Here is a 10,553-nt window from a genome sequence, read left to right on the forward strand (position 1 = left end):
GTAACTTTAAAGCAGAAAAATGAAATTCCTAAATGTTAAAAACTTTCCCTTCATTCTTAACAACATCATAAGATTTTTATTAGTAATAATATTATGAAGAGCAATTTTTTTTTTTTTTCCATCAACATCAAAAATAGCTTGCAAGCAGCAACTTCATTGATGCAGTTAGATGTACAATATTGCCAACTTTGTTTTCCAAAATCAAGTGAAGAAAATTTAAGTCTTGCCAGAAAGATAGAACTCTAGACTGAAGTGCAAAACTAATCGACATAACTCAAAGTTGCTCTAAATGACTCATTTTCTAATCATCTTCTTAAAATCATGTTGCAGTAGTCTTAAAATTAATTCTGTTACAGCCTTGTCTGAAGATTGTTTCTTATTGATTGCTTAGACAATATTTCCAATTATTTTCATAATTATTCTCTAAAATTGTAAATCTGAGTGAAAGTTATGGTTTTGATTGATATAATTTATTGTTTTTCCCTTTGCAATGTTTTACTAAGAACTAGAGACGTACCGAGTCGCACTTTGGCCGAGTGGCTGAGTACCGAGTACTCGGACTTTCACTACTCGGCCGAGTACCAAGCTTCAATTATGTTTTAAGTAGAACGGCCTACACATACGTGACAAATTTTGAATTCATTTTAATAGTAGTATAGACCTCATTGTCCAAATAATAGTTTTTAAATCAAAAATTCCAGCTGAAATTTAATTATGCATTATTTAAAAGATTTTGTTTGTCAATAATTTTACGAAAAGGTTATTTTTTAAATTAAAAATTAAGAAATAAATATAAGGTAGGATTAATCAAGTTGGAATGAAAACTAATTATATCAATCTATATACTTCTAGTCCGCCAAAGATGAATAATTTTTTAAAGCAAATGTAGCAAAGTTAAAAGCACAAATGTGCAGGAGCACTGCAGACACGTGTTTCTGCATTACAAGGAATGTCTTTTTCACTGCATAAAACTTGAGCTAATGAATGTAAAAAAAATCCGACTTTTGTCGAATTATTTAAATCTATAAGCTCACATTTTGTGCATTAAAAAAAGCATTCCTTGTAATGCCAAAACACGTGTCTGCAGTGCTCCTTCACAGTTGTGCTTTTAATGTTGTTTTATTTTTTTAAGAAAAGATATTTTATGCTTCTAATAAATAATTTTGTTTGTGGCAAGAATCCATTTAATATTATAAAAATTTCATATTTTCTGTACTTACCTTTTTTGTCCAATTTTTAATAAAACGGTTTCATTAACTTTTTGGCATTAAATTAAAAGATTTACTCCATTGAAGTGTAACAAACTTCATCATTCTCAAAATTTAAATTTGACTTGTAAATGATTGCAGTATATGCTTGCACTTTTTTTATTAATTGTAAAATCTGCTTTAAGCAATATTCCATTTTTTACAACAACTCGATATTGGCCGAGTACCTGATCAAAATTTCGCCGAGTACTGACTACTCGGCGATATATTATTATGTCTGTAAATTATTTATTATAAAAAAACTTATTTACTTTTAAAATCACTCTAAAAGTTGCTATTGTTTCATGTTGCAGTAAAGTGAGAGCAACTAATAGGGCATTAAATATTACTTTATATTTTTCTGTAGAAAAAAAAAGCCTCTTACTCTAAAAGAGATTTTGCCTTTTTTTTTTTAATTTTTTATTTATTTTTTTGGTTAATCATGTTAATTTCAAACATATTTCTCTCTCTTTCTTTACTGCTGCTTTACTTCATACTTTTTAATAATATGCTTAAATTTTCGTTGAAAATTAAATTTTCTTAGCAATTTTGCAATTGTATCAACTATGATTGAAATTTTTAAATTGTTACAAAAGCCTCTTTTTCTCTCACAGATGAATAAGTGCCTTAGGCAAAATCAAGCTTTGTGGCAACAAAAGTTGAATATTGCAGAAAAAGCCCTGAAAGAAATTAGAGATGTAAAAGATAAAGTAAGTAACTTAATATTTTCTTGTGCAAGGTTAAGAAAATATTATATTCACAAAAAAAAAAAAAGAAAAAAAACTCACTCTGACTTTAATGTAAATTTTCATTTTAATCACTCTTTAACCAATTCAGTCTTCATTTCTTTGTGACATCTGTGCTTGTGTAAGCATGTATATACAGGGTGCCTTCAAAGGTGAATGATGAAAACTGCCATTTGGACTTTTCAGGGGGTTGAGATTAATAAGCTGAATTTGAATAGCTCTTGGAATAGCTCCAACCGGCAGAACTCATTAGGGATCATTCACAAATAATCTTTTTATCATGAATGAACTGAGCGATTACAAGCAAATGTTGCAAACTTGCGAACAACCCCTAACAAGTCGTCGCCCATCCAAGATCTATTCAAATTCGGCTCATTATAGCGCTGATAACTTTCTGAATTTTTAAGATATTGAACTGGAATTTTATTACGAGTTTTAGAATCTAGTTGGGACTTGGATTTTGAAAGTTATAAATTGCTATCTTTTCCGCATGCACAGAAAAAATTAATTGCTCTAAATGTCCGTATTTTTTAAATCTTCAAGATTTTACTTTCAAATTTTAATATTATACTTCTCTTGTGTGCTGTCAAGTTTTCTGAAAGTTTGTTAAGCTTTGATGGAAAACTTCACGTGTTATGAGCCAAAAACCTTCAAGTAAAATTCGTAATTCTGAGAGAAATGCTTATATCTTCATGAATCTCACTGATATTGCCTCGAAAGTACGTAAAATAATTGTACATAGTAAGGTAACTAATTTCTGAAGTTTACAGCTTATTCTCAGCTGTTTACGATGAACAATGATCAAAAAACATTTTTGTTTTCCTCAATTTATTGCTGGTCCCCTAAATGCATGTTTGATATAACTTTTTATGGAAAATGACAGCTAAAATATACCTTTTATGCGAAGTTACAAAGCAATTGGTCTTTTATTTCTTGAGAAAACCTTAAAAATGAATTTTTGAAATTGTCCCAATACTTTTGGTCATATAGTGTATGTGTAACCAAATTTTCTGCTTTGACCAGTGTTTAATTCATATATAAACTATCATCAGCTCAACTCTGTTTTTTTTTTCAATGAAGTTTAACATGTTATACAAAATTCAGATTATTAACTTACATACCTGAAGCATATAGAGCTCCTGTACTTTTTTTTTTTTTGCAGAAATCAAATTTTGATATTGATCATACAGGGTAGGTAAAGATTTGGTTAGTTAAAGTTTTATTTCTAAAGAGGAAAATATCCTTTCAATTTCAGTAGATGTTAATGGGCAATATTGAAAAGATTTTAATTCGTTCAGTGCCTTTCTTTTTCTTTTATTACATTTGTCAAGTCAAATCTTTCCCATAGTTGGAAATTGAACTCACGAGTATACTTCTAATGCTTAAAGCATATTTATAAGGAAATATTTGAACAATAATTCTGAAGGATTGTATTATAGTTTTGCAACTCAAACATATCATTGCTTAGATCCCATAAAAGTGTCTATTGTTAAAAACAAAATATGTGTTTAGTTACAACATTAAATATCTAAAAATATGTGAAAAACTTGATAAATGGCATTTGTTTTTTTTTAAATGCCATTTTTATGCACCATGCACTTATACCCAAAGAAGCAAAAGTATGCAATTGCAAATGCACATGTATTAGTATATAATCCAGGATTTAGTTATGCTCAATCATGTCGATGTCCTCATAAAAAAATATTCATCTGAAGAAAAGTAACATAATTTATTAAAACTTATAGTAAACATTTTGATTATATGTAGTTAGAGCCATGGGCGGATTTATGGGGGGTCAGAGGGGGGCAATGCCCCCCCCAGTTTTGGGAGGACTTTATGTAGTAACAACACATCTTCCAAAAATTTAAAAAAAAAATCATTATTTTTTCGTTTTTGAATAGTTCAGAAGAGCATGGGTGGATTTATAGGGAGGGGGGGGGGGCAAAGAGGACAATGCTCCCCAGTTTTGGGAGGAGTTTACATAAAATTGCAACTTATCTTCCAAAATCTTATTTTAAAAAAAAATCATGATTTTTTTCTTTTTTGAATAGGAAATTAAAGTTTATTTTTTCTTTTAAACTTAAAATACCCGTTTCTTACAAAGTTTGAACAATACTGTACAAGTGTATAATCTACTACTCAATTTCAGAGGCTGGAAAGTGCAAATTATTGATAGGTTCTAAAATCCCTGAAAAGAATTGGCGCAGTATAGCCTACAAGGGCTCTTGAACCAAAAACCCAATCTAACCAAGCAAAGCTTGAAAATAATTAGACAAGTCTTTGAAACTCCTAAGCAAAGTGTGCTTCAATTTTATTTCTTATCAAGTGTATACAATGGCTCCCAAAAGTGTTCGTACACCTTGAGATTTTGTAGTAAAACCAAAATAACGCAAATCTGAATTCGAATATGAAGTCCAATTTTTTTTCGCACCATTCCTATGCCATTCTGAATAAAACCCAGTAGTGTTTTTTTTTTTTTTTTTCAAAATATTGCCACATTTTATTTTTGAAATTTGTCAAAAAACGAAGAGACAGAGAAAAATACGCCACAAAAGTCATCGTACACTGAAATATTTTCGAATAAATTCATGATTAAAATTATCATATGTCGTTTTTTTATTATTTTGGCATTGTATTGACCCTTAAAAGTCATTTGGCTTTATTATTTTGTTTATTTATTCCCTAATATTCTGCTTATTATTTTTAAATGGCTGGTATGCGTAGAAAACAACAAACACGATTCGAAATTTGTTTTTTTTTTCTCACAGTAGACATAAATTTGTTTAAAATATCTGTAAATTAGTTAATTTATACCATTCTATAGTGAAGTGCTTGATAAAATGCTTTTAAGACAAGAATCGGATCGAAAACAAGGTAAGAAAAGGTCAACTGGCAAAGTTAACAAAGCGTGATCGGAGGTTTACAATTAAAGAAATTATGAATAAAATAATAGTTTAAAAAACTAAAAAAACACGCTTTCGTATCAAAAGGAACTAAAAAGTGAAAAATAATCTTTGGATGATAGTAGTTGACCAATCACTTAATTTTAATGTAATACAAAAAAGCGTGGGGTGCTGTCTATTTACATTTTTGCTTGGACAACAAATGGACGAAATTCAAGACAACTGATAAGAAGCCCCCCACGCTTTTTTGTATTACATTAAAATTAAGTGATTGGTCAACTACTATCATTCAAAGATTATTTTTCACTTTTTAGTTCATTTTGCTACGAAAGCGTGTTTTTTTAGTTTTTTAAACTATTATTTTATTTTTCTGTTTTTTAGTCTTATGTTGGAGAATTATCAGGCGACGAAATTATTTATAAAACGAGTGAAAGGTAATATCTTAAAGTTAAGACAAGGGCACCCCGATGTGAAGCTACTGTGAGTCATCAATGTATGTTTGCGGAAATCATATTTATATTACGTTGATAATTTGAGATGCATTTGAATAAAAGTTTTGTTCAACAATGGTCTGATCAGCAATGAATTTCCAACTGAAATCTCACCTAAATTTTGGCATGAAATTAGTTAAAAACAATTATATTTCATGTTCTAATTACCTTGGAACATTGGAACAAATTTTGTCGGATGCAGAAAAATTAAAGGTTTTTGTAGATATTTTTTAAAAAATTTTGCGAACATTTTTTAATGTATTTTTAAAAAATTTTCCTTTTTCACATTGTTGGATTTATGCCAAAATATTGAATAAAATTGGAGGTAACTAACAATTAAAAGAGTTAATTAATTAATTTGATTATAGAATATTGCATTGTCATCGGGTCTGAGGCTGCGTGCTAAATTTCAAAAGAATACGATTGCAGGAAGTGGGCGAAATTTGAGCTGCAAGATTCCGTTACAAGATACATACATACATACATACATACATACATACATACAAACATACATACATACATACATACATACAAACATACATACATACATACAGGTGAAGTTAATAAAAGCGTATTAAAAATACGGATTTGAGTGCTGAAAAAGTTTCAAGTTCATAGTTGAATGAAACATTTTACGTTTAATTTTCACCTAAAACTATTCGCCAAGTTCTCTGATTAGTTGTATTAAAGAGGGGACCTCTTCCCGCAGAAATTTTCCTGTTCATGCGAAAAACACTAAGCTCACGCTTTCCGTCATAAAATAAATGATAAATAAGCTCAAAACATTTTGGAACAACGTCTTACTTATAGAGGAAAATAAATTTGGGTTAAATTGTTGTAAAATTGTCAATAGAAGGAAAAATGAGGAATTTTATCTTAGGAACTTAGCTGGATCAGTTAATCAGGACGGTGAGGTGTTCTTGGGTGAGAGTGCATAACTGTAGCAAGACTTGGAAATTTTGAATTTTTTGATGAAATAATGAATCGTGCGGTTCATTTAAATATTTTAAAAAACAATTTTAAACTATTAGCCCAAAATTTGGTAATCGGAAACAACTATGTTTTTTTATCAAAATAACGATAAGAAGTACACGTTTGCGTTTGGAGCCTCAAAAATTGTCTTTAAACTTAGAAATATCTCCTCAGTCGCCAGATTTAAACTTAATGGAACATATTTGGAAACATCTGGTGGCTAGATTACGAAAATACGCCATTGAAACAAAAAGCGAACTAGAAACAGTAAGACTCGAAGTGCGGCTGAATACTTACTCAGAAATTGCAGAAAAAAAGAAAGAAAAAACAATGAAATCTATTCCCAGACGTTTAAAAACTGTTGTTGATACTCCATGATTCTCTACTAAATAATAATTTTGTAAAAAGTTAGATTATTTATTTGACATTTTTTCAAAGTGTACGAAGACATTTGTGAGATAAAATTTCCGGCACCTTTTGGTTTTTGATTTTTAAAAAATTAAGATTTAATGTTTTTTAAAAAAATTTCGTGTAGTTTTGTTAAAAATAGATCATAGATCTTATAATTAAATACCTATTCCGAAATATTAATTCTAACCAATGCATAGGGGTCTATTTCATTGAAAGTCGAACACTTTTGGGAGCCACTGTAAATTAAGAATTGTTCAAATGGGTAGTATGTTACTCTCTTGATACCTATTCTCTAAATCTGTGCACCATTTCTTTTAAAGTATTAACTTGCATCACAAAGCACTTTTAAAGCTTGAAACTTAAAAAAAAAATTATTTGCCAATTATTTCCAATTCACCCTTATAAGACTTCAAAATTCAGAATTTTATATCCATTTTAGATAATTTCCTCCGGGGGAGTAACCCCCGGGCCCCCTAAAACTGGAGATATTCTATATCCCACTTAAAAGGGAGCACTGCGTTACTCTCTTAATACCAGCCCCCTCTCTTTTAAGGTCAATTTAAAAAGGACAGCATGATTACACACAGTAATGAAAATGACATAAAAAAGTAAAGAATGGCCTTACGCATCACAGAAAACAGACAAAAACATGGAAGGGGGGGGGAGGGCAATTAAAAATGTTGTTCCAAAAAAAAAAAATTCCTGCCCCCCCAGGAACTCAGTCCTAAATCCGCCTATGGTTAGAGCAAAAGAAAAAGAATGAGGATATAGCTTTTGGAAAATTAGACTCTGCCTCATTTGGCTTAATATTTCAGCAGTTGATTTCTTTTGCATCTTATTTATAAGTTGATGTTCTCAACTGAGTAACATTTTAATAAGGTGACTAGTTTACCCGACATTATTCAAAATGATTTCTACTTTATATTTGAATTATTGACTCATGGACAGGGTTTAAAATAATCATATTTATTATATTTAAGTAATCTCAATTTTTTGCGAGCTATTTATGTGAATTTTATTTGATTTTATATACATATTTTTTACTTTGTTCCAAAATTAAATTTCAGGCATATTGTAAAGTTTATTTATTTATTTTTATTTTATGCAGGAAATTTTAGATCTCCAGGAGCAAGTAAGAGATTTAATGTTTTACTTTGATGCAAAAGATAAATTGCAAGATGTGCCTAATGTTTCTTCTCAAGAAATTCAAGAGGGACAAATTGTTATTGAAGAAGCTTCTGGAATTTCTACAGAAGCGGCAAAGCCACGTAAAAAGAAGCATCGTTAAATGTTTTGATGATTCAATTTTAAATTTCTATTTTGTAAATTGTAAAAATATAAATGCACTTGTGCAGTTATGACTTTTTTGCTTTTTCTTTATATTTTGAAAAATGTACATATTGTAACATATAAATTTATATTCTTTTGAATTGTTAGACTTGTATAGAGGAAATGGTATTTTAATCTTATATATTTTTTGAAAAAATATATCTGTGATAGTAAATATTATTGATCGTTGATTTTCATTTTTGAACATTTTTGCTTGAAAGTGCAAAAGTTGCTTTTAGAGAATTTTTAATGTGTTTTGGAAAATGTGTAAGTAATTGATGATGTGAAATATTTTTATTTGATATTTTAATGCTTGTTACTAGCATGTAAGCCAAATTTTCCCACATCTGTATGTACACAATGGTAATGCTGACAAGTTCAAGTGATGCATGATAACAAATGTATGTTTCTGTGAAACAGTATTGTTGTGACAAACATAATTGAATTACTATTTTGCAAACAGACTCCTTATGAGAGAATATGCTTTCCTAAGGTTTTTAGAACTCCTTTGTTTTCTAAAATATTTCTTGGCAATTCCTTAAATTTTAGAGAATCAAAATTAACAGAAGTTCAATCATGCATGTAGCCAGAGTGAGAATTTTTAAAAAACAGGAAACTATTTTGACAAAATTTTTGGACATTTTTGGATAATAAATGTCAAGTATCAATAAAAACAAATACTGCTACACAAAGCATATACTTTTTTTTTTTTTTTTTGTCAACTTCATTGCGAACTGCAGCTCTGCCCCCTTCAAAAAAAAAAAAAAAACTTTTAAAAATGTTGATGAAGGAAAAGTATGAAGTTTACAAGCAAAATTTAAAATGTATGCTGCAATTGTATGTAATTAGTTCATACATACAAGAATTGCCCAAACAAAAAGTGGACAAGTCGAATAAAAATATTACTTTTAATATAAATCAAAAGAAATGGCAATGGGCGTTGAAACAGAGGTCCAAGGGTTGCAGCAGCTTGCTGTAGAAAGATCAGGGCTGATTCCTGAGGAAGTCCTGCACGGCTTCCTTCACTTCATCGTCTGAATAGAAACGTTTCCCCTGTAATGCTCTCTTAAGTGGCACAAAGATGTGGAAGTCACAGGGTGACGACAAGTCCGGACTATATGGGGGTGCTTCAAAACTTCCCAACGAAACTTGTTTAGGGTCTTTGTTGGGGTTTGTGGATGATAGTGTGAACTGTTCCTTTATTCAGGTTGAGTTTGTCACTGATTTCACTGGTCTTAATCCTTTGATTAGCTCGGATCTTTTCAGTAACGAAAGTAATCAAATCATAGGTGATCGCGATGTTTGCTTAGCCTGCTCTCAGCAGATCCAATGTTGCTTGCCACCCTTTTCGAGTACTTTTACACCACTTGTTTGCAGCTGTACAACCTAAGCTGCAGTCGCCAATAGATTTCTGCATTACGCTCACCTTCTGCAACCAGAAATTGTACTACCTTGCATTGTTCCGATCTGGAGGCATCCATGGATAGCACGACGTTCCTTTTGTACAATTTCCGCTACTGCAAACAGGTTTCAGCACTGAACAGCATATGAGATGCATACCTCATACCAACCTTCATATACTTGTGCAGAGGCGAAGTAATCAAATTATCATGCTGACGTTATTGCTTCACTTTTCATTTGGGCAAACCTTATATCTGCAGTGCAAACAGGAAAAAAAAAAACAATTTTTCTAAATTCAGAGTACTTTTTCAAAAGTTAATTGAGAAGAGGGGCGGGGGCAACAGACAAGTGATATTATGGGGTAAAATAATGAAATATTTAGGATACTTAGGACCAAGTTCAAAAAATTAGGAAATTTAGGACAGTTTTTAAAATATTAGGAAAGTTAGGACAACTTCTACCACTAACATGCAGATTCTAATAGTACTGCTGCGCCATTGAATGCAAAAATGCAGTTCTTTTGCCAAAAATGCAGTTTTTTCTGTATTTGTGCCATGCTTGCCCTTGTTCTCATTTCTACCTTATTTCCCATTGTTTTTAGACTTGAAAATAATCGCTCTCACTCTCCAGCTGGTGACTAAACATCTTTGGCTACTAAGTAAAATACTCATCTGGCCACCTTTTAAAAGCAAAACCAAGTTCTCACATAGTATTCCATATCGCAGATGAGAAAAGCGGTTGTCCATTTTACTCTTTTCCTCAGCCCCTCTAGAACTAACCAGTGCAAACTTGCAGGAATTTGCAAAAAGTTTAAACACACCTGGGGATAGGAGAAGAAAGCAAAATGCAAATGAATGAAATTGAAATTTTAGTCTCATATGCCAATGTTTTCTTCCACATCTTACATTCGTTATTTTAACATAATTGTTCATAATAAGATTGGTACAATTAATCAATATTTATGTTTTTAGTTTTGATGCGATCGAAATCAAAGATTTCTTAGAATAATAATTAAACTTAAATTACAAAATAAATATTCTTTATTAAAAAAGA

General features: G+C 30.6%; 1 protein-coding gene across 1 annotated transcript in view; it reads left to right on the top strand.

Annotated features, from left to right (window-relative positions):
• LOC129229326 (BRCA1-associated protein-like) overlaps window positions 1–8,171 on the top strand; it is a 65,347-nt gene extending 57,176 nt beyond the window's left edge. Inside the window, exons 16-17 of the mRNA XM_054863619.1 lie at window positions 1,862–1,957; window positions 7,879–8,171. Of these exons, the coding sequence (XP_054719594.1) occupies window positions 1,862–1,957; window positions 7,879–8,058 (276 nt within the window). The 3' untranslated portion in view covers window positions 8,059–8,171. The remainder of the gene's footprint in view (window positions 1–1,861; window positions 1,958–7,878) is intronic.
• The last annotated feature ends 2,382 nt before the right edge of the window (window positions 8,172–10,553 follow it).

The sequence above is a fragment of the Uloborus diversus genome, chromosome 1 (genome assembly GCF_026930045.1).
Source record: "Uloborus diversus isolate 005 chromosome 1, Udiv.v.3.1, whole genome shotgun sequence".
NCBI lineage: Eukaryota > Metazoa > Arthropoda > Arachnida > Araneae > Uloboridae > Uloborus > Uloborus diversus.